We start from the raw sequence: 24997 nt of genomic DNA on the forward strand, positions 1-24997 counted from the left end.
TGTTTTAGGAGATACAAAGGGCAGTGACTCAGTGACTTATGTATGATACATAGATATACCCCAAAATGAAACCATGAAAGGCATCACATTTTGTGAGTGCATATAAGGATCTTTGATTCTAGATTCAAAATTTTATCAAGTAGTTCTGCACTAATCATTTCAATCTGATAAAACCTGATGGTATCCTTGGTCCTGTGTTTGGTCTCTTTCCGACCTCAACCCCTTAAGCCTTTTTTCATCCACTTGGTACTGTAGTCAGAGGTCGTGACTTTAGTTCCTGTTTGGTGATATGTGCGGGTGGGGCCAGCTCCTGGACTGAAAGTAGCCCCTGAGTCCTTCTAGGTCCACAGGAGGGAAGTAGGCTCCGATACGTTTTCTCAGCCACCACTTCCCCTGCGCTGCACTGGTGCTGCCCGGTTGGCTGAACTTGTACCTAAAATGTTCCCCTCGAACCCACCTGAGAAAGAGGTCAGTCCCATAAAACAGTAATTTTAAAGTTCCCATATCATGCCCTTATTTAGGTTCATACGTATTTCAGGTTTCTACTTAAACATGTTAACATGCTTTAATGTTCAAAAAACACATTATTTTTCTCATACTGTCTGAATATACCTGTATTCAGCCTCTGTCTGAAACACTCAGTTTTAGCGCCTGTCTCTTTAAGACCCCCTCCCAAAAAAGTCCAGTCTGCTCTGATTGGTCAGTGAATCTAGGTCTTCTATTTTTGTATTGTCAGTGTCTCTGCACCTTCATTGCAGCCAGGGCATGGCTGTAGTGGCACTGCAGCATCAGCACTCTACCTATATACTGTATAGTATAGTTTTAGTTAGTTAGTCCTCACGGCATGTTTAAAGGCACAATTTCCTGATATACTGTGTGCATTTCTCTGTGGATTGAGACTTTTGATACTTTGACAGTATTTATATAGCCCCTCTACTTGCTTACTTGCTTTATAATCCAAAAGACCTCACTTTTTATAATATAGGTCCTTTAACATTCTTAATTAAAGTTATATATTGTCCTAACAAATTCATTGTGAGGCATTGCTCAACATCTGCATGTTTCAGTTCAGTTCAAAATAAAAACCTTATGTGCTTACTTTCTCACCAGAGGGGGCTGTAGCACAGTTAATAATCATTCATGAGGAATATGGGATTATTCTTTGACTGACCCCTGCCAACACCCATTTAATGAAAGACATATTGCTGTAACCAGAGCTTGATCATTATTAGGACAAATATGCACTTTGTTGAGCTTGATTACGCTAATACAATTTCATCAAACAGTAATACCACCTTGCACAAGGATCTTTGCTACGACTGTGTTTACCTGGGAGTTTCTCTGCCTTGGAAGGGGTTGTGGTCAAGCAGGGAGAGGACTGTACTGTCATTGGACAGCAGGCGTCCTGCTATGTGGATCACCCACTCACTCTGCTCGTAGGTCTGTATGAAAACATGGAGACAAGGTGTTACAAAGGAATGGAAAATAAGAGAAGGACAAAAATAACACGAGAGATGCAAATGTGGATTTACAGAGGGATGGAGAGTGTAGTAAGAGGCTAAATAAATTAGGCAAATAATAAAGACTAAGGCAAAGGGACAAGGCAAAAGAGTATGGTGGTAATGAGGAATAAACACTTAAAGAGTAAATGAAAAAGATATGGACTGTCAGAGGCAAAAAGATTAATAGAGACTGACTGTACCAAGGTCATCTAATTTAATTGTGGTAAGTACATGACATTTCTGCCCCCTAGTGGGTAGACACACCTAATGCCACAGGTAGTACACAAGAGCTGAGGTGTGTTTGGGCATAGTTAAGTTCATTTTATCAAATTAAACAGGATGCTCTTGTTTTTTTTAAGATCAATATTGTACATCTAAAGATACTGATTAATGAAACTTTATAAGTTTTTGTACCGATATCAACCAAATCCTATATCCACATAAAAGACATTTATCATGAAGACATGTTAATATGTTTCTAGGCTGGTAGTGTACTTCACTCCATACATCATCTCCTGCAGTATCTCACCTGGAAAGCAGCAAACCACATTAGCCAGTCCAGCCGGTAGTGGTACGGTGATATGACACATGGTTGTCGATAAACGTCCCCTGGCTTACACACAAACTGGTACTCCTCCCAAAGCGCCTCAGGGTCCTTGGGATCCTGGCTTAGAGTACCTTGGAAAATCACCTCAGTACGCTCTTTGGTAATGCTGGACAGAGGGAGGAATTGGTGGGTGTGATGATTTGTATAACAAGTCCAAATGTTTCGTAAACTGAGGGAAACAATGTTGAAGGCTGCAGAGTTGATGTATACAAATGCAAGACTTCAGACGTGTCCAAGATCTGAAAGTAAAGATGCTTATACCAGCACAGATTCTCCAATCATGTGTGGAAATGTGTGTTAGCAAGAGGAATGTGGCATAATCAGAGGGTTCAATGCAACACATTTTTAGACTACAAAGACAATGCTCTACTATATCTTCAAGTTTCACAATGCCAAATGTAAAGGTTCTGTTCACCAAAGTAACAACAGCAACTATTTGGTTTGAAGTAACAGTAAAGTGTGTGGATTATACTTAGCAGGTAAGACACCACAGACAAAATGTCCTTCACCTTTATTGTGGTGAAGTTACAGTAGGAATCTCATTGATATATATCTAAAAACTAAACTTTTGGAATGGTTAGATAACACTCTGGGAAAGTGATAAATTGGTAATGTCTAGATGGTAACCCTGGATTTGTGAATACAGACACACTGCTCGATAACCTACCCTAATCTCTTTGGTTACCATCTAGACACAACCAAGAAAATATATTTCAAAATGTTTTTTTTTATGTTTAAAAAATGTGTTATGAGATCACAAATGAACTCTGAAAGTTTTAGTTTCAGTTGTTATGCCAACATAGATGGCTGAGAAAGATCATGGTCTTAAGGCCTTTACACGCCGGGTTTGTGACTAAAAAACAACAAGGAAATGCGAAATACTCGCCTGCGAATATTTTGCATCAAAACTATTCACACCGGCCGCCATGCAAATTTGCAACAGGTCAATGTAAGTTTTGAGTATTTGCACTTTATTGACTTCACTGTACCTGCCAAATGCCCCGTAGGTGTTGACGATGCGCAGCGGGTCGAAGGAAGTGTTCATCACCTGCCTGGAACTGAACAAGTTCATCACAACGGGAATGCTCAGGCAGCCAATCAGAATGGCCAAAGAAATGTTCACCACCTGACGGATCAACATAGCTGTAACACACACACACACACACACACACACACACACACACACACACACACACACACACACACACACACACACACACACACACACACACACACACACACACACACACACACACACACACACACACACACACACACACACACACACACACACACACACACACACACACACACACACACACACACACACACACACACAAATAGAAAGAGTGGAATATCATGAAAACAGCACAGCAATGGAAAACTGCTACACTAGTCTTCATTATCTTCATTGCTCACGAAGAAGTTTGATGAAATTGGTTTTCCCCAAAGGAGAAAAAGTCTAATTTGTTGACTGTAAGAGTAATAATGCATCTCACATCTCCAGTCCGGGATTTCAAAATGAGACTGAGTGGCCCAGGCGAAAAACTGTACAGCTTACATCAAGGTGACATCTTTGTTAGTGTCTGGCCTTGAACGGGAATTCGTCAGTGCTATTAAGTGTGTATATGTGTGTGTGTGATGACTTCAACAATTCCTCAGTGGAAGATGTTTGACCTGTTAGATCATGGGACGGCTGGTATTGACAAATTTTGATTCCATATCACTTCCTTTCTACCTGTGTCTGCCTGCTTAACCCACATATGTTAAAGACATCAACATAATCCAACCAAAACGTTTCACATTGAGAGACTTTCTGGGTCTGTTGAAATGATTAAACGCTCACACTCCAGGTAGAAGCCTATTTTACATTCAAAATCTTACGATAAAGCAAAGGGTCCAGTGAGACCAATTAGAGAGAGGCCACGGTTGCTTTAACCACATTTTAAGCAGTCTGTAATGTAAAAATGTAAGCCACATCCCATTAAAATACAATAAACCATATGTCATACTTTTCCCAGCTTCTCAGCTGTCCAAGTGCTAATTCTTTTTCTTCCCATAATTCCCTTCCTCCTGTGCCCATTAGCCTCAACTGCAGGCATGTCTGTAAAAGAGTACAAAAGTCTCTGGACCCATTCTATGTTTTAAAGTTTAATTCCAAAATGAGATATTAACTATTATATATATTATATGGAGGTATGTGGGTAGGTTAGGAGCTATAGGGATTAGGAGGTGTGAGGGGTACCTTTTTATTGCAGATACTGGTATAAAATAAACTTATGTTATTCTACAGAGTCTGTCTTTGGGGTTTGGTGATTTTATTCCATTTTTTCATGTGACCTCTGATTTTAAAGGTTCATTTTTCATGTCCAAAATGTGTTCCATTTGTTCTAAACGTGTTTTATTGATGTATTTCTTTTAATCTAGTTTAGTTTTTTTTAGTGTTACTTAGTTTCTGCCAATTTTATTCTATTTATTCATTTAAGTTGTATAAAATGTATATAATGAGCATTAACCTTTCAATGCAATTAAACAGATATTTAAAGGCTGATACAAGGAACACTGTATAAAGTATTTTGAAAAACAGAGTCAAAAAAGGTCAGAAGCTCTACATGAAAATACATTTTTTGCAAAACCACAGATGACTCTTAAGTTTCTAAATCTGGGGCCCTATTAACAAAGGATCTTCTCTTACCTCTTGAATGAAACTTTTATTTATGAATAACTTACTATGTCTACAGTGATTGGCTGACAGGTGACTTGGCTGGTTGGTAGGTAGAGAAGTAGATAGAGTAGATGCATTTTTCCAGCGTCAGACGTAAACTCATCTCAGTCTTGTTGGTGAGTGGACTGAGTTTTTAACTGGCTACTTTTAATGCTAATTACTCTTAGACTATTTCTCTATACTTTTAGTGTGTTTTGTGAATACAGAATACCTTTAGTGGGTTTGGGCGTGTGTCCAGCTGCATCCTCATTTTGTATCTCAAGCACTGCTTTCTTAGCTCCACCTTTAGAGTGAAACAAGAAGCTCAGCGATGCATCATCAAAACAGGCCAGACTTGGAACAATGGTCAGCCAGTTAAGGAAACTGAGGTTCCCACTCACTATCAGAACCACCTATAGCACAAGAGACAAGGCAGAGTGAAAAGACACACAGGAGATAATTAAACAACTCATGCATCACTTTAGTATAACGAGGCATTTAAAGGAGTTTAACCAACATGTGGATTCTGAGTACTAACTTATTTTGAGCCATGCAAAATTGACTTACAGTTATATGATGCACAAATTAAATTTAAGTGCACAATGACATACTGTATAATGCAATAAAACAAATAAATGTAATAAAAATGACCCCTTGAATCAGCCAGTAAACATGTTTAATCGAATAAAAATGGTCCATGTTGGTCCAAGACCAATTTTAGACATCCAAACTCCATGTTGGAACCCTGCTAACCAGAGGCGTAAAACTCTAAATTCAAAGTCTGGATCTGTAAAAATGTCCTCACAAGATGCCACCAGTGTTTGTTGTCATCGGCTCCTGTGAGTTGGTGAACAGTGCATTTACCTGGAAGAGGATCTGGACTGCTCCGTTGACCGTGCACATTCGCCTGCCTAAGAAGGTGAAGAACGGGAAGATTAGCTCGATGAGGTGGTTGGACAATGTCTCGAAACGATGAAACCACCACGGGGAGCGATGCATGTAGTAGGACATGGGGTTCGGAACCGGCTGGGTCTGAGGGGGACAGACAGAAGAGCAGAGAATGAAAAGGACAGACAGGTGAACCCAGACTATCTTTTCAAAGGTGCCAGAGACAGTGCTTTGAAACAGCAAAAGTGTCAGAAGAGAGGGGGGTCAAAATTATCACAATCTTTAATGAATGGAATTTTGTACAAGACATTTTCTTAAACATAGACTTCTTCCACTGCTTAACATGTATGTTTCCGATGCTTTACTTTGGCATTAAAATCTTGTCCAAGCCTGGGATGGAGAATAATTTATGGTGCCACCCCCCGGGGAAAACATTTCCGTGTCCAAATAAAGTGGGACCTTTATTTAAATTAAGGAAACCCCACCTACACAAACAAAAGTCATACAAAACAGTGCAGTGTTTGTGTACATATGATTAAGTGTGTGTGTGTGAGAAGTGGTCGCATGCAAACCATGTAATAACTGAACATGCAAATAGTGTCAGGTGAGGTGGTGAAATATAAATACAGCACAGAAATAGGTGGGGGGTGGGGGGGGGGCAAGACACTGGCACACAAGTCTATACTCTTATTGTTTATATGGATTTAAAGAGGTAAAAAGGGGGTTATTTAACCTGTAGCTGACCAAAATAACCCTGAAAATCCAAGGAATCTCCAACCTCAGACAACCAAACAACACCACCTGGCCTGCAAGCTAGCTACACTACAACAAACAAACTAAAGCAAATAAAACTCCTGAGAGTGAGGACAGGAGGGGATCTGCAGTTTCTCTGCAGGTTTGAAAGAGAGCAGTGTGTCAGAGGGGGTTTATAAGGCTTCACCTGGCGCCAGTGGCTTCCGGTGCTCTGTATGTGTGTCTGTGTGTGTGTGTGTAGCCCTAAGGCTGTTGACGGTGGGGGTTGGAGCAGGTCAGAGAAACTGACCAGGCATGGAATAAGGTCCATATTGTAATAATACTCCATTTCATTACATTTGTCATCATGTAACTAGAAGAATCCCCTTTTCAAGCATTTGCGAGATTTCAGTTAAAGTGAGTTTAATGTTCATACTTGTGTTTTGGGTTTCTACAATAACATGTTTACATGATTTAATGTTCAAAAAACTTTTTTCTCTGTCTGTCTGAATATACCTGTTTTTACCCTCAGTCTGAAACGCTCTGTATAAGCTACACCATGCGGACTTATATGTGAAAATAAGCAGTTCATTAAGTACACATGCTACCCCTGCAGAGTCCATATTTTCCTACATTTTTCTTAAACTACTGCTGCTCCTGTGTTCCATTCAAAATATGAACACGATAGACGATATAATTAAGTCTAGTCTAGTGGTTCCTTTTAGCCAAATCGATGAATCGATGCATCAGTGAAATTTTATTTTTGTGTAAATTGTCTTTGAAAGGCTCAATGTACCCCAGAGCTTCCTTCACCACTGCATAATTATAGTGGGTCACTCTGCCTAAAAAAATCATTAAACCTGGTTTCAGAGAGTTTAAATGTCATGGTTATTCATGGTTCCCATAGGTGGATTCCAACTGACTTTAGTTATCCTATGACTCTTTTATCTAGCGCCACCATGAGGTTGACATATTTGTTTTTTAATGAGATCTCTCAACAACTACAAGATGAATTGCCATTACATTTGAAACAGATGTTCAAGTTCCCCAGAGGATACACTGTCATGACTTTTGTAACCCTCTGAAAAACCCCTACATCTATTTAATGGATCGGCAACAAACTTTGCCCCCTGACTTTTTATCTAGCACTATCAGGCCCACTGTGCTAGATGTTGACAAGTGGTGCGACGGAGTCACTTTGCTCAGGCATCCTATCAAATCCAGCAAGAGGCACAGGCTTTACTACTTTAGCACTCATACTCTCTGTTCTGATGCCGGTAGATGTGGTGGGCTAAATAGGACAATGGCAAATGCAGAGGAAAGGTTGATATTAGCGGTATTTAATTAGGATGTTAAATTCAAGATCACCCCATTATTGAAAAATGGTAAAAACTTGATGCATGCTTGACTCCACATTTTCCCTGTTAATGACATTCGCCAGATTGCGCAAGCAACCCCACTCCACAGGCGCACTATGTTTTGCCCGATGCGATTTGCTAAGGTGTTTTTGAAGCGGCAACACCTATAGCAACGTGTCTGTAATATTTTTGTTAAATATAGTTAAAAGCAGACGTACCTTAATTAGTTATGATTCACTATATTATAATGTTTTAAGAGATGATAAGCATTATAATCCTGCCCCCCCCCCTCAACAAAAAATGAAAAGGTCGGAACTGCAACAGTTCATATATGAGGTATATCATTCCCTTCTTTTAGTTATCCATAGGGATATAATCTGCTGCACCATTTATCCTGTCACACGGGAGCCATTGTATTACAGTTTATCCACCGTTCCCATTGTATTTCAGACTCTGTGAGTATCTATATTGTGCTCTTGACATATGTGTATGAGTGTCATCTCCAGTCATCTCGTCCCAAAGGAGCCAGTGTATTCCTGTCTGTGTTAATTACAGAAGACGGCCCTCTTCCCTCTGCGGCTAGGAAACACAGAGCAGTGTAGGTCAGAGTGGTTGAGTGTCTCACAGGGGAAAAACAAACACAACCTCATGGTCCGCATCGGAGGTGATTTTCTTGAAACCCACGACAGCGGTTACTGTAATGTGTTGCCCTGGTGTGGTTAGCCTGATGCGAGTTCATTGCTGCCTTGTCATCATTCATGAGATAAAGCCATGGCACAGTGTTTTTGTATATCTGGATCAGTTTTTAAGACGTTCAGATTGTCTAAGAAGACAAGCCTTTGGGAAAGTTAGACTTTATTTTAATCTGCCCACAAGAATGATTCAAAATTATACTGTGTTGCAACAAGTCTCTTAACTGGTAATTTAATAATTTTCATATCTTTGGTGCTCAGTGCATCGCAGTGTTTTGTCCTGCACTGCTCTTCCCAGAAGGCAACAAACAGCCTTGACATTTTATGCTGAGAAAATCTGAGTTTCTCTTTTTTCCACCACCCTGATCTCTTTCACTGTTGTTGCATCATCAAATGCATTTACTGTAGAATTTCCCATGAAAGAACAACCACAAGTACTCTGCACAGAAAATGTAAAAGCTTTCATGAACAAAATAAATCTTAAATCCTGCTGTAATCAATATTTGTGTATCGACAATTGGTCACATGACTTTGTTTATTATGAAAGGTGTTGTTTGTTTGTTTGTTTGTTAAAATTTAAATTGAAATTAAGCCAATGCAAAAGTCCCCAAAACTGCTGTTCCTTGAATGGCCACTTGAGGCTGAGTCAATCCTCATAGACCTCCATGTTAAAATGCCCAACTTAACGGCAGTACTTTTGTTTTATATATAACTCCCCCGTTTGATTTATGTTGAGGCGTTTTGCATAATTAAGGGCGTGGTTGCGTTGAGTGACAGGTGGTAGCTGTCACAGGGGGCTAGTTCAGCAACCAGGTCTCATTCAGCCCGCCTCAGTTCCATCCATGCTCCACCTCTTTGCCCATTTTTGGAATGGCTGGGAGTTAGGTGGGGTCGGGCTAAGATCGGTGACGGCTGGAGTCCCCCACACTAAGCTTAGCAGTGGCTCTTCAGTACTGTACACTACCTGCCCTTACTGCTACGTTGGAGTTTAGCTAGTAAACATATTGGAACAACAAATGTGAGGATTTCTCATTTTCTTGTTTTATATCATTGTACATTCAATATCATTGGGTTTTGGAGGGTTCAAACCCTGATAGAGGCCTTACAATAAAGTTGTTATATATACTAAATGTGTTGCTGTATTTTTGACCTCTTCAGGTTTTGGATGCTTAATCAGACAAAACTAAGAATTTTTCTCCAAGAAACTAAAGTGAACATATATTTTTCTTTTATAGAAAGAAAACAATGAACTGATAACAACAATTAGAAGTTGCAGCTCTTATGCAACTTATAGTTTCCCTTTTCGTGGAAAACAGGAAAGTATTGGTAAGTAATGGACTGCTAGATAACTTTCCCTTGTTGCATCAGGCTTCTCATGGGAAATTAATTCATGTAGATTTAAAAAGAAAGCTGAAAAAAGTCACATGTCAAGGAAGACATGAGAAGCTGAGCAGCTGGTGAAAAGGTTAATCAGTTTAATCCATTTAATCAATTTATAGCTGCAGAGAATGATCATCTGCTTTTATGTGCTGTAACAAGCTAACTCAAATGCATGATAGTGCAGGGAAACACTATGCACTGGACACACACGCAGTACATTAAATACACTAACATTCTGTAAACACACCTCGTAGTGGTAGTCCATGCAGGTGAGGTCTCTCCAGCATTTGTCGCCTCTGATTTTAATGAGACCCTGAAAAAGGAAGAAAACATACAAACACTTTTCAGTTGACGATGCACTGTACTCAACAAGCATAGCTGTTGAAAATCCAGTCAAATAAGCAACCATGAACAGTCCATTAGAAAATCGGATTACAGACTGCAGTCATTCAAATACCATATTTAGCTACAATTCTCCAAAAAGAATAAAACCTGATTTGGATAGATCCACGTCCAGGTGCATACATGAATAGAACATATTTTGGCAAAAGAACACAGCTGCAGGCTGACAGTCCCTGAAGGCACCAATCCTTATAAATGACAAAATTCCCAAGATAGCCAAGACAGAGCAGATAGAGGAGGCATGATCATTTGTAGATAAGAATCAGCAATGCATAGATAATCACATCAAAGCTACCAGATTAACTTATTTAAGAGTGCATAAAGTAAAAGGAATGAAGTGAAGAATTAGAAGAAGTGCTATAAGGTAAGGAATCTGTGTGTGTGTGTGTGTGTGTGTGTGTGTGTGTGTGTGTGTGTGTGTGTGTGTGTGTGTGTGTGTGTGTGTGTGTGTGTGTGTGTGCTCCTGTCATTCAAATATCTCGAGAACCGTGTTCATGACCCAATGAAGTGCTTCATGTCTAGGCTTTTGCAATTTGGACATGTAACACATTTAATACGAATAAACTTTGATTTGATGAGCGGCAGCAGTGGGGGTGAGAGTGACATTCTCTTCACAAACACACACTGCATCACAAAACATTGCTATCTGAATTTATTATCCTTGTGTGGGGTTTTGTTTTGGAAGCCGTGCTGCAGCAAAATCTTTTCAATTTCAGCCTCGCTCCAGCTCAAAATGAGACCTAACTTTTCTATGGATTTCTTTTTGCCATCAATGACAAAGGTCTACATATGGCTTGCAACAGACGAGGTAAGGGTTGTCTTTAGCCGAACCGATTGCCAAGAAGCCTTTTGTTACTGAAGCAGTTGTTGATCACTTGCGGCATCTTGTGCCCTGTTAAGAGGGCCGAGGAGTCAGCAATACATTTAGGTATAAAACAGTGACCAAAATGGGTTTTTCTAAAAAAATATTAGGCTGATGGGTCCAGTGGTATGCGAGATTAGCTGCAGACAGATACATGAACAAACGCACACCTGGTGGAGATAATTACTTTCTGCTTCAGCTTCCAGAATGAGATCGAGGAGCCCAGGGGAGACTTAGTTTACTTTACTTGGGTCTTGAAAGCGGCAGCATTTATTCAGACACAAACTGAAACATGCCCTGTTCATTAACATGAGACAATTTTACTGTAAATTTCTTTACTGCTCCATTCGCCAACAGCTTTCTGCCCTAGCTCATCCACGTAACAAACACACTCGCAAAGCTCATACTGCAGGTACGCTCTAAGCTATTCGTCTTATACATATGCATCAAACTGTGTCAACACCCTACAATTATACTTGCTGCAGTCCTGCCAAAAAGTAAAGGCCATGTACACTTTCTGCAACAATCCCACAATGCAATGCATCAAATTGTCAAATAAGTCAGTAACCGTAGAAATATAACACCAGTTAATGATTCAATAGTGTATCAAATGTCAATTCCCTACTTACTACAGACTACAGTCCATGACTGAGAGTCTGTATCCTTATATATACCCTTTCATCAGGAGTGAATGAGTTAACGAGGGAGTGATTTTGGATATAGCCTCAGACTTTGTCCTGGCGACTTGTGTGCAGATGAAGGTCAGAGCCAATTCATCTGCAACATAAACTATTTACCAGTCTGCATTCTTGCATTTATGAATTCTGTATAATCTAATTATGTATAAACAGCTCAAAATCTGATTCTGCTAATGCAAAATGTCTCCTTGTTGCCCAAATTGTAACCTCACGACTCCTTTTCCCTCCATGCTTTCCGTATTGGAGCGCTTTTGTTTTTAAATACTGTATATGCTGTAGTTAAAAGTTGGTTAGCAGGACATTTGCAATTCAGTGTCATATTCTTGATAACACTTTTGTTCCTTTGTGTACACACTGACATTTTGTAATTATTTTGTAATGTTAACACCATGCACACAATGTAAGTCGAATATGATACATACATCCAAGTGAGCTGAACCGATACTAGCAGGTTAAAACACTTCTGGCCACTGATGGGTCGGAGAGATTTTTTGTTAAATGGCTGCCCTCAAAACTATGCTGTATAAGTGATCAAGTGCAGAAGTTCCTCTGTTTGGTTTATTTTCACGTTGAAGATGATGTCATGGCAGTTTCATTTGGCATCGCTATGGCTTAGAATCCTACCTACTAGTACTAGTACTGACAAAGTGAGTTGAGTCCATTTGAGCAGAGCTGTACCATACAGTAGAAACACAACAAGCACTTTGGGAAATTAAGGAAATCACTATCCATGGTAGATGATGCAGGTAATAACCCCCCCTTACGAACACTTCATAGCATAAAATAGCTCACAGAATTCAAAATGTGTCGTCCAATTCAAGCCTGTTTTTCACCAAATTAACTAAATAAATACGGCGCTATCCAGGACACGAGACTGTCAATATTGACACAGCCCGCCGCCCGGCTTGCGGAATAAATCGTTGACTAACTAGATTTAGAAAAACCAGGACATTTCACTCCGATTATGAGCTTGGCTGTTGACTGCAGCTGCTGGCTGTTGAGATGATGCGGCCAAAGATGTTGCTGATAATCCAATTCAGTCATGAGATCCTGTAATGTCATCAGTTACAAGCTGACACGCAGACCTCTGACATAAACAGAGCAGTCAGCCCACACAGTGTCCAGAGCCTAGGGGAAAGGATACTTATGTGAGTTTAGCACATTTCCCGGAAGAAGTTTTAATAAATACTTTTTTACACTTTTTCAATATTGAAAAAACATTGTGAATTCTCCATCAACATCATCAGTAAAAGAGACCATGACAAATTATGTAAGCATGGTACAAACAGACTGGAATATCAAGCTGCTACACAGAGAGTGGCCATTCTTCAATTCATCAGGCGGACAAAAAACATGACTCCAAAGGAATGCTAATGTTGCTTCATGTCAGTTGGATATGCAAATAAGCAAATTATTGCCAACATGTTCACCATATCAATTCAAAAGGTGATAATATGTCAGAGTTGTGTCTAGAGCCTATTTCTGCTGCCTCCAAGTGGCCACAAAATGAGTTAATGCAAGTTTAAATAGTCAATCAATCAATCAATTTTAATTGTCATGTGCAATTGTACAAGGTACAGGTCAAGTGAAATGTAATCCATCAGCTTCTTCATCTTTGCAGGATTCATCATAAAGCAGAACGTGGCCACAAGATCACATACAGAAAAAGAGTCACTCGGTTGAATGGTGCCATCCAGCACTCCAGGATCCAGCCAAGTATCTGCAATAGGACACCACAGATCCCAACATCCCACTGAAAACCGAAGTGGGCAAGGAGGCCATCCAGCTGCCTGATGTAGCAATGGAGATGGCTTCAAACATGGTATGGCTTGTCCATATAGTTGGGATAATAGCCATTGCCCATCTTCACCTATTCCTCTGTGTTTACTCTGATGTTGACATTTGAAAACCTTGACTGGCCAAGTTAGGGTCCAGGCCCAGGTTAGAAGAGTCAACAGGAGACTGTCGAGTTGATTTCCCTATCCTGATGAGCAACTCGTAATAACACATCATCATCTTCAACCACAAAAAGCAGTAATATTTATTAAATAGACGTAAGAGCATACAGTAGCATAAATGTACAGTAGCAGAGCTGATCCTTCAGATTATTTATAGTTATTTCCCATTATTTCATAAAGAAGCAGGTTTAGGAAACCAATTCAGATTTGCATTTCAAAACATAGGAGAGGAGGAAAAATGGGGAAAAAGATGGAGATTGAACAACTTTAACCTAATCAGAGGTTCATTTTCTTCTAGCTTTCAATCCTGTTTTAGTATTACAGGTCATTTTTTAACTTCTTTGAACGTTAAAAAGTAAAATCAAATTAGAGCACCACAAAACAAAACCTGAATCTTTATAAAGACAGTTATTGGCCAGAATGTGTTTTCTAACTTCTTATTGGTTAAAGAGAGGTAAACTTTATATTTCTGAATAGGTCAGAGCCACTGTACAGCAGCAGTTAAGCAAGAGCATAAGACCTCATCATCAACCACAATGTACACCTCAAAGTAACTGTCACCCCAGATATTCATTATTACAGGCGAGGTGAACCTATCCTGTCGACCAGTAGTACACCTACACCCTAGACGAGTCAGCATTTCAGCAACACTGTATCCCAAAATCCATAGCAACAGACAAACCAATCTGATCTACATTCACTAAACACATTCTCACGCTAACTCTAATCCTAGTTAACACCCAAAACTCCACACCTAGCATAGCATATTCAACTGTTAGTGTTTAATAGAGATGTTTCTGCCAGCAGTGAAATGAAATGCAATCCAATTCACAATCTCAGTGCCAGCTCTCTCGAACAGGAAGCTCATAAACATTAGCAGAAATCCAGAGAAATTAATAGTTTAAGAGTTTCTTCACAAGAAATGTACTGGCAACTCATTCTGTGACAAAACATTCAATATCACCATGTTAACTGGCTTTATTTTTTATGAAACCAAATTATTCAGCTAACAGGTTTTCAGTAAGGGAAATGAATGCTAAAACACTCACAGTGGTAAGCACTGTAGAAACTCACCATGGACAGCCCACAAGTGACTATCTTACTTACTAATAAAAGGTGTAGATGAGTGCAGTAAGGCTAGCAACAGCTTCCGATCTTTGTGCTAAGCTAAGACGAAGCGAAACACATCCTGGACTTATCTCTGTACCAGATGAATGGGATGTATACCTTCTTACGTGACTGCAAAAAGACGGTATATATAATGTTTTTTCCCCTTGGTAAATGCTAAGCTATGAATAAACTGCTAGAAAGTAAAGATGGGCAATCGATTATCAATTCATTTAGCCTGATTTAAATCTTTTGGCGGCATATTGGAAATGAAGTCCCGGTACAAAAGCTAGTACAGGTAAAAATAACAAAAGGCTTCCACATTTATTTTACTTTGGGCCTTATTGGGAGCCATTAAGTCCCTTTAGCAGTATAGACGGCTGATAGACTTAGCTATCAGAGGCTGCAGGGCCACTACGGAAAAAGGGTTAACATCCTTTAATATCCTGAACTACTATGATGGTAAGAGGCTGAGGCACATGTAAACGAAGACTCTAAAACATATCCCTCTTAGCACAGTAATTAAACATGACTACATTGAGGTCCCCCAAGTTCATTTATTTGTAGGTAAAGAAAAGAAAAAAAGAAAGTACTAGCTTTTTTTGCTCTGCCCTTATGTAAACATGACTACCAAGTTTAAATGTTAGTTGTTTAGCGTAACATATAGTCATTTAGTTCTTTTATTTTAGCCACCATATGTTGAATGTGATTGTGTTTGGGCAACCTGCTGTGTAGTGGAAGCTCTGTTTGTTCTTGTGAGACAATTACTTCCCATGAGGTGGTGCTTTATGTTAGCAGATTCTGTTTTCATCAAAGGTAACCAAGGAAACAGGAGCATTACTCATTATGGAAGATTTTGCTATGATTTATATTTTGTTTAACATGGTGTTCCCACAAAAAAAATCTGAAAAATGCTGTGCAAAGGGGCTGAACATCGAAATGAAATGAGAGAGTAAGGCGACCGAGCCATTTGCCGTGGTTATTTGACTAGTACATAACAAAATGGCGATTGCCGTTAGATGTCATGGTGACAGCACATGTCAGTGGGGCTGCAACTTGTGTCGTAACTCGATGGGAGGACAGCAGACTGATGCAGCTTGGGGACCGTTAGACCCAGCCCGCTATTCATTTGTTGGCTCATTTTCTGTAGCCAATGCAGCATGAAACCAGCAAGTCAGCAGTCAACCAGTGGACGGCTGGCTAATCAGCTAGCTTGTCAACTCTGCCATTCATCCACGCCACACTAGTCACAGAAAACGAGTCAAACTAAGTGGTCACCTAATCTGGTGATAGCAATGTGCTTTCTTACACAGTGTCAAGAGTGTGTGGTTGAAGCATAACTTGTTAAATTTGACTAATATAAAATGTATCAACTGGCTCTCCTAACTACCACCCCACTGCTTGTCAGGTCGTTGCTGCAAAACCTCCCCTACTGTTTATCCAGACGTTTATATGGAAGTTAGTTCATTCTGCTACATTGATTTGGATGGGACTGTGTTTTCTATCCATTTGAATTTGTATGGGGCTGAAAACACATCTACTCTTCTCCGTTATTGAGAAATTCTGGATCTGGCAAGTAAATTGGAGGAGTCTTTAAAAGCTAAAAGATTCATATTGAATTATTCCAGCAGCTGGTTAAAAACATAATATGGAGAGCTGCAACATGGGCCCATCCCAGGTATCCATAAGTTACCCATCTTAATGGATTTTCGAAAATATTAATGTGACCGATGCCACCATGACAGCATGTATGATGTGGGGACAGAAAAATAGGGGCATCACTTTACATCACAGATTAAAGCATATAATCAGAGTGTGACGATTTGGGACATTTCTTAGTCATGCTGTGAAAATACACTCAACAAACATGATGGGTGGGCTCATGCTGCCCATCTCCAGTTCATTTCCTACGACTGAGGGGTCCTTTGAAGTGTGTGCTCAGCCATGTTTTCTTCACAAGCAGAAACATTATAGCAGTCACAGAGCAGTGGTGAACCACAGGCCATCAGACAGATAAATGACTGTGACCAGGGTGGATCAAACACTGAGGGACTGTGGCAGGGGACTGCGGTGTACTTCACACTGCTGAGCTGATGCTGCGGACTCTTTGCTCTTCCTCAGTTCAAACAACTTAAGTTCGCCCACCGTATTATCATGTAATCTGTGATGGATTTGTCTCTGTGAAGTATATGCAAAATGCAATTTTTAGGAATGTTTATTACACATTTGAATCAAACTTTTCACAAACCAACTCACACAGAGTTAGTGAAATTGAGGAAAAGACATGTAGTAGTTGAGAGAAAATCGTAGCCTTGGTGACAATTTGTTTCTTTTGTTTATTGCTAGATTTGATTTCCTGACAAAGTGGCAAACTTTCACTCGAATGAAGCAATTTTTATAAATTATAAAACAATTGAAATCTCATTGTGAAAATAACCAGATCTGAATTATCACTTAAAATTGATCAGCTAATCCGATTAGTCTGAAAGTGATCTGTTCAGCAGATTTTCAGATTTTTTTACGATGTCTTCTTGAAGTACTTTGCAGACAGTCTGACAGGGTAACACCAACACCTTCTGCTAATGTCACTGAGATGAACCCATGCAAACATTAAAAAATAAAAACTAGGAACTAGGAAACAACTTAAAGTGTAATTTCGGCATATTTGCATTCCATGGTCTTTTTCAGCATGAATCTACATCAAATAAGCCATCGAGACAGTTTTTTATCGTTGATCACCTATTAAGAGAGAAATCCTGGACAGTCACTAATAAGGGCGCACTCACACTGTACATCCGTACCGTGCCCAAACAGGTTCCACGGGTAAAGCCTAGTTCGTTTCACCAGTGTGAGTGCAACCGCACCGCACATAGCTGCAGCCAGCATGCCGGCCACGGACCGCTTGGGAGAGGTGGGCTGTTGTAAAGTTCGGTACACATGTACGAGCACGAGCGTGCGCACGTGTACATGCACGAGCACGAGGCCTACGGCGGCTCTGATGTCATTTTATGTGCGCCTGTTCGGACATAGAAAAAAAGAAAAAAAAGACGGACAATGCGCGGACATTTAAAACAAAGGCGGGGAAAGATTCACGTTGGTGTGATGCGGAGGTGGAGTGTTTACTGCAGATTTGGTCGGATGAAAATTTTTAAAAACAGTCGGACAAGACGCACAAAAACTCCGAGTTCTATGGAAAGATTTGTAAACAAAGCGACGCATCGTGATGACGTCAATCAATGCGTGTGACGTGTTACGGCGTGATGACGTATGGACAGGCAAGAAGCATTCGCGCGAGGCCCAGGCAGTGTGAGTACAAACGGGCCTGGCCCGCGGGGGGAGAGGGAGGGGGGGGGGGGGGCAAGTACCCTAAAGCACGGGGCATGGTACGTACGGACAGTGTGACATTCAGACATGGTTAAAACTGAGTAGCTCGGGGTGGAGCGCTGAACCATCCAAAACCGCTTTTTTAACCTCCAATATTGCTCAAAATAACACCAAACCTCTGCAGTAGCATGACTACAGTCCCTACACATAAAACGAAGCACCAACAACGTACTTACAAAACCCGAAGTTTATTAAAAAAGACTGTTTTACAATGCTACAAGCCTTGGCAGCTGCTACGTCCATATTAAAAGGCAGCCCAAACAAGTTGATTACCGAATGCACTGGAGCACATTCAATACTTTCCTCCTTGAACTGAACTCGAGTCGTTTTTCTCTGTGGGAGAAGCTAGGGGGAAGTGCTGGCTCACCCTGGACATTCATCGTCAGTTTTTTGCCGTTCCTTGCTATTTGTCACAGACCACTCTAGCGCAAACAATGACAGCTGTAGGCAACTGGATGGGACGCTGCTACGGGTGACAGGCAGGAAGCTCTGCAAATCCTGTTATTCAGACCGGATAAAAGGATTGGTCAGACTTTTATCAGAAAAAATGAGAATTGAATATCGATGCGTTTCCACACCTGGTGGATTTCTTTTACATTTGAGTGTGCCATAGGCTTAGGAGCATTTTAAGAGAAAGAGCCATTTCTTTTTAACAAAAGAAAAGTGTTAAAATGCCAGAAAGGTAAGAATTGCTTTAATGATTCCATCTACCCTTTAAAACATAAATGCAGTTCAACATACCGTAAGTCAAGGCTAAAATAATTTGTCTGCAATCACCAATTCTGTAAAAGTAAGTGCAGACGAAGTGTTTTCAAATGGCTGTCACTGTCACAGCCTGATGCGTCAGGTTAAGCGGAGACAGCGTCGATAGTGGAAGGGCAGGAGACTGCTGTCTGAAATACAGTAGAGAGCCAATGACAGGCTTAATACCAACAGTCTACAACCGGTGAGTCAAACTAGGGTCCACCTAACTGAATTGTAACAATAGGGGTCATCTAACTTTACAACAAAACTCTGTAATGCACAAACATTGTACTGAAGTTTGCATGTGGCTGTAGGTAATGAGGTTTCTGCAGTCAAACAGGACTGAGGACGTCGCCCTTCTGTTTCAGTTCTCTTCATGGTCCTAAAAGGAAAAATCCTGCTTGACTGGCAGTAACTGCAGTGATTGGCAGATAAAACCAAGCGGGTGGTCTAAAATTTGACATGGAAACTGTCAATGAACAGAAATGTTGCTTAGCCGACCACATATTTGGGTTGGATTTCCAAACACTGTTTTACAGCAAAGCACTTCTCTAAAAAGAAACATCAGACAAAGACTGGAACAACCCAGGAAATGATACTGTTGCAAAATGGTTTTATTTCTACAGGCTGGCTTGCTGGATTTATTCACATGTGTATGTGCAGTACGTGCCTTTCTGCTTAAATTTACAATATCTGCTTCCCCCTAGACAGGAATATCATCAATGAATATTCAGAGTCTCCCATAAGGAAAGTGCTGTTGGCAGTGAATGGGTTTTTCGAAACAAGTCAACTCAGGTCAGTTTTATAGAAACAGCCACTATGAAAAGTTCTATGCAAAAAAAAAAAAAATAATAATTAAAAAATAATACCAATACACGTTCTGTTGTTTTCTGTCAAAGCAGTTGTACTTCCGTTTTGGTGATCCAAGAAATGCAGAAAAGTGTTTTACTCACGGCTCCCAGCATGATGCGAACTATAAGCCATCTGAAGGTCCAGATGCAGATGAGGGACGGGGGACAGCGGCGGGGAACCTGGGACAGAGTCCACACCGGACACAGGAAAATGGCCAGAAACCCTGTCTCCAACAGCTGACTCTCCCAACCTGGACAAATCATCAGTGTCATTTGGGGAAAAAAAGGGATGATTTGTCCCAAAAGAGCAAAAAATAGTTAATATTATATGCTGCACACAGAACACTCAAGCAAAACCACAGACTTAGAAGTGTTGGCAATGAGTTGTTCATAGCTCACACTGAAATATGTTGTAATGTAAGAAAAATTGATATTTCTATGGTAAGCTATGAGACCCCAGTTTGCAGACAGGAGTACTGACATGGAAGCTAAGCAATATGCTGCTGTGGACGGGGCCACACAGCAAAAAGTATTTAAGCCAACTAAAAAAATTTGCTTAAGTGTACAATATATTCACAATATTTTCACAGCTTGACCTTGTCTTCAGGCAACCTTTTACCACAGGGAACTGAAGTCATTTATCCATCTATGCTCTTGTCAAAGCCACAAGACTCCTTTGACAAAAACAGTAATTTGACCTCACAGAACACAGGAGTTGCTGGACTACTGCTGCCTGGATTGGTAAATTTGTTTTTTGTCATTGTGTGACTTTGGTGAATCTGAACTAACCCTTTAAAAACCAAAGGCGAAAAATACGTTCTGCTGCTGCCAATGCTGCCAATGCTGCCCATTTAAGGGTCAAAACTAAAACTAAAATGTACTATTTCTGTTCATGAACATGAAGTCAATTGTCATTCGGACAAAACTGTCTGAAATGCAAAAATTCCAAATTCTTTTCTGTAGACTTTGCAATAGGGTTGTTGAAAAAATTGATAGTAAATATGTCAGATTAGATACTAACTTGCAAAAGTATCAATACTTTTGCTGTCAAAAGTGCCATCTTCGCCTCCATCGCATTACGTCACCCAGCAGCACCGCAGACAAAACGAGACAGAAGCTACAGCTTGTCTCTCTGAGCACATGAACACTGGTTCATTACGTTAACAACACTGAGCTGACTGAAAACATCTAGTGCTACTGTTGGGGGGCCTTCAGACCAATTCTAGTAGAAAATGAACAAAGCTAAAGTGCCTTTTGGAAGTATTTAGCATACGCGGGTAACGATGTAAACAAGCGGAAAGCGATTACTAATAAACAGTAACGTTAACCGCAGAGCTTATCAGCTAACATCATCAGTCCTCCCAGTCTAACTTTAAGAGACATTAATTTAACAGGACAACACAATAATACGTCGGAAAAGTCAACCAGGAACGAAACAGAAACATATGCTATACCAACTCTATTAAATCAGTAGCTATAATATGGTGCCAAGTTAGCAGAAACACACTGTAGCTTAATACATTAGCGTGGACAAGAACCCTGTTTACACTGTGGTGAAACCTGATTAACAACAACTTATTCACCAACTGAATCCAAGGTTTAACCTCCTTCATGGAATCATTTAATGGACACAGATATCCCTGAACTATACACAAAAAAACAAACAAAGAGTTTGAAAATATTTGTCATATACACACTTCTTTTCACTACGTCAGACATATTTTTAAAAGTGTTGTTATTGATGTTTGTATTGTTAAAGTCTTTATTTTAAAAATTCAGGCATTTTTAATTTTTTATTATTTTCGAGTATCAAGTATTGTCCTTTGGAATTCTAGTATCGTGAACCCTACTTTGCAAAACACTTTGTGCCATATTTAAAATGTGACTGAACAAAGTCTGTCAGGTATGCTGTTCCAGAGACTACTGCCCCTAACAGCATCAACCCAAGGCCTTTTTGTCTACACTTGGGAACAATCGGAGGAGCTTAGTTGCAGGCTTAAAGCTGCACTGTCAGCTATGGGGTACTACAGTAATAGGTCCAAAAGAAAACAACGAGTGAGGAAGAAAGACAGTAAGAGTGAAAGAAAAAGAAAAGAAAATGTTTTTAAAAAAGAGAAACAGAAGCCACAGCTCCCAACCACCGGCATTGGCCTGGCATCTCTGACTACAAAGTGTCATTAACCAATCAAAGAGCTGCCACTGACCTCGCCACTTATCTGGGCCAGAGCCCTACAGTACATACAACCTCCTATTTATACTTTCTTAAGTCTCTCCTTTCCTTTATTATTATGTTATGACAGTTTACTGAGTTCACCAAGTAAGGAGGCAATGAACTGTCAGCGACTGTGTTTTAACCAAAGAACTCGCTGTAAAAGTAGCATAAAATTAGATTCATGTGCAGTGTTGTATTATGGTTATGATCCATGACTCTACAGCTGCATGCTTCGCAAAGATGAACCACCTTCAAAGAGGTCTTTTTTCTTTGAGATTAATTCTCAAAAGAATCATACAGACCTCCTTGACTTAAATAATAGGATTGGATACATATAAAGAAGTCAATTTCTACTCTAAAGTGTCAGTCTGAAAGTATCAGGGACTTAACCACTTTGGTTTCACTGTTAAAAATCAAACTAATTTGACATCCAAACCTGAGTGTTTCTCATAAATGCTTTGCCTCAAATCCACCTCATCTACTTGATGTGGAGGTAAAAAGGACGCAGTCCAGGATTTCATGTTAAGGTTGAAAGCTGTGAGACACTTGGTGTTGATGGTGAAGTTCACTTACCAAAGGAGTACCTGAAGAGAAAACAGAAAACAAAAAGGACACAGCAATATAAAAATCTGATGAATTCTTTAACATTTAAAATGAATGATCTGAATTTGACATTTTTTTATTTGAAGCTGCAATATTTTCTTTTCTTTTTTTTCTGTGACTGGAAACAAAGGTGAAGAGAGCAGAGATGTGGGCCAGGAAACCAAAACAATGATCCAAAATAGTCTAAAGGGCTCCCAAAAGCTGAAAACAGCTGCAAAGTTAGATGATAATGCTATGTGGGCTCATGAATACAAGCAATACCTTTCACGTTTGTTTATGTATACAATTTTAGTGCATTAAAAAAATAATAATAATATATAAGGATAAGAATTTGAGAACTTTATTTTGCAAATGTATGTATATAATGTATAAATATATATAGTTTTTGTAACACAGTTTGTCATTTACATATATTCCAGTTGAATGTATTCATGTATGTGTAAATCCCAGACTCACCACAGCTGTCCCACATTGACCAGGGAGTGGTAAAGCACCCACAGTGTAACCATGATAACCATATTGGCCATTCCCGTTACTAGGACAAACGCAGACAGTGCCATCCCTCCCAGGCCAAGGCCATCCAGGTTGGCGTCCATGTCGCTCCAGTCTAAGAGCCAGAGGACAGAAGGTGTGTACGCAAAGGCGGCCATGCCTATCTTTCCTCCCACATAGCGCTTCACGCTGTTGAGGTAGTTCTTGCATGGCATTAGCCCGTGCTCACCTATCAGCTGCTTGTTCTGGTTGTAAGCAACGCTGAATGCCACAACTAAAGAAAAGAGGAAACAAAAAGGACAAACACACAAATATGATTCACTGCTAACCAGTAAAATAACACACAAGTACTGCACTCAAGTACAATTCAGAGGAAACCACTGAGCTCTTTATAATTCCACATTTTACTGACAACTATCAGTATGAGTTACTTTACGAAACATATGAGCAGCTCATAAAATATGATGTATTTTTATAAATAGAACTACCAACCATTTAAAGCAGTAAAGATTAGCTCCACCTCCACCAGCTACAGCATTAACATGCTGAGTATAACCCCCTTCATTAATAATCATCCAATAGCAAAGCAATTGAAATTGGTCATTTTGCTACCGAATGAGTTCTTTTAATACTCCAGTGTTTTCCCTACCAAGATATTACAGCAGATCAGCCCGCCAGATCATAACAGAAGTTATTTAAGGAGACCTTAAGAACAGCTCTTTACCTTTTCCTTTTATCAAACAAACTAGATAGCCTTACGTTATTGATCTTATTCACACAACAGCATGTAATTTCTGTCTCTACATGGTCGCAAGCTTACAATTCTCTATGCATCTCTCTCACTCTTTCTCACTCTCTCTCTCAAACACACACACGCACGCACGCACGCACGCGCGCACGCACGCACGCAGTTTGCCCATTTTGATGTTGACACGTCCAGTCAGAGCTAACTGAGCTTTTTTTGGGCATGGGTTTTAAAGAGACAGCTGTTAAAAGGGAGTAATTCAGACAGAGGGCAAATGCACGTATAGTCAAACAGACAGTATGAGAAAACTATCTGTTTTTTGCATGTAAACATTAAAGCATGTAAACAAGTTCTAGTAGAAACCCAAAATACAAGTATGAACCTGAGAATAAGCATAATATGTGACCTTTAAATGCAGTTTTTTTGCTAATTACCCTTTATCTTAATCTCCATACTGCAAATATATTGAATTGTGAAAGCTAGTCAAAATCAGAAGTTTGCATCACTAGTTAAACTGCTACTAGACCTACTTCTCTGAGTGTGACACTAAATTACACTGACGTTAAATCAAAGTAAACGACGTTTTACACATATGAAGTGGTGCACTGTTACCTTGCCATTACACAACATGGGCAAAGGTAAATATTACAAAAGTGACAGTATCCTAGACAAAAAGTGAAAGTTGAGGCTACAAATGAAGACAGAAAGCGACTATTTCAACACTATAACACTAAAAAGAGAATATGAACAAGAGAGCTCATTCCAAACGTCGCTTAGTAGCTTTAAACAAAGGAATGACTCTACGTGTGTTTTTGACGCTAGTGGAGAGGACTCACTGAGTAACGTTGAATGTCAACATGCTTACAGTAAATAAAGGCGACGGAGCGCAGCAGCACAATACGAGTGAGCCAGTAAGTCCCGGTCTGTACGGACTGAAGTCTCTTTTCTGTCTCTGTGTCTTCGCTGGCTTCTGCTCCATGTTCTCCGCTGCCGTCAGCACACTTTGTGTCCGTCTTTCTGCTCCCCACACGTCTTTTCCTCACTGAGCTCTCCGAACTGTCACCGGGGGCCGCCAT

The 24997-nt window shown here is 40.0% G+C and overlaps 1 protein-coding gene across 1 annotated transcript; it reads right to left on the reverse strand.

Annotated features, from left to right (window-relative positions):
• On the reverse strand, positions 1-24997 carry lmf1 (lipase maturation factor 1; the record flags this gene model as incomplete). Its single annotated transcript, XM_083933204.1, has 11 exons — positions 1-457; positions 1330-1442; positions 2032-2215; positions 3099-3252; positions 5046-5226; positions 5678-5845; positions 10111-10176; positions 19972-20120; positions 22655-22665; positions 23141-23450; positions 24787-24997. The coding sequence occupies 11 exons, from the start codon at positions 24995-24997 to the stop codon at positions 271-273; spliced, it is 1734 nt and encodes a 577-aa protein (XP_083789330.1). The 3' UTR covers positions 1-270.

The sequence above is a fragment of the Echiichthys vipera genome (genome assembly GCF_963691815.1).
Source record: "Echiichthys vipera genome assembly, chromosome: 18".
Taxonomy (NCBI): Eukaryota; Metazoa; Chordata; class Actinopteri; order Perciformes; family Trachinidae; genus Echiichthys; species Echiichthys vipera.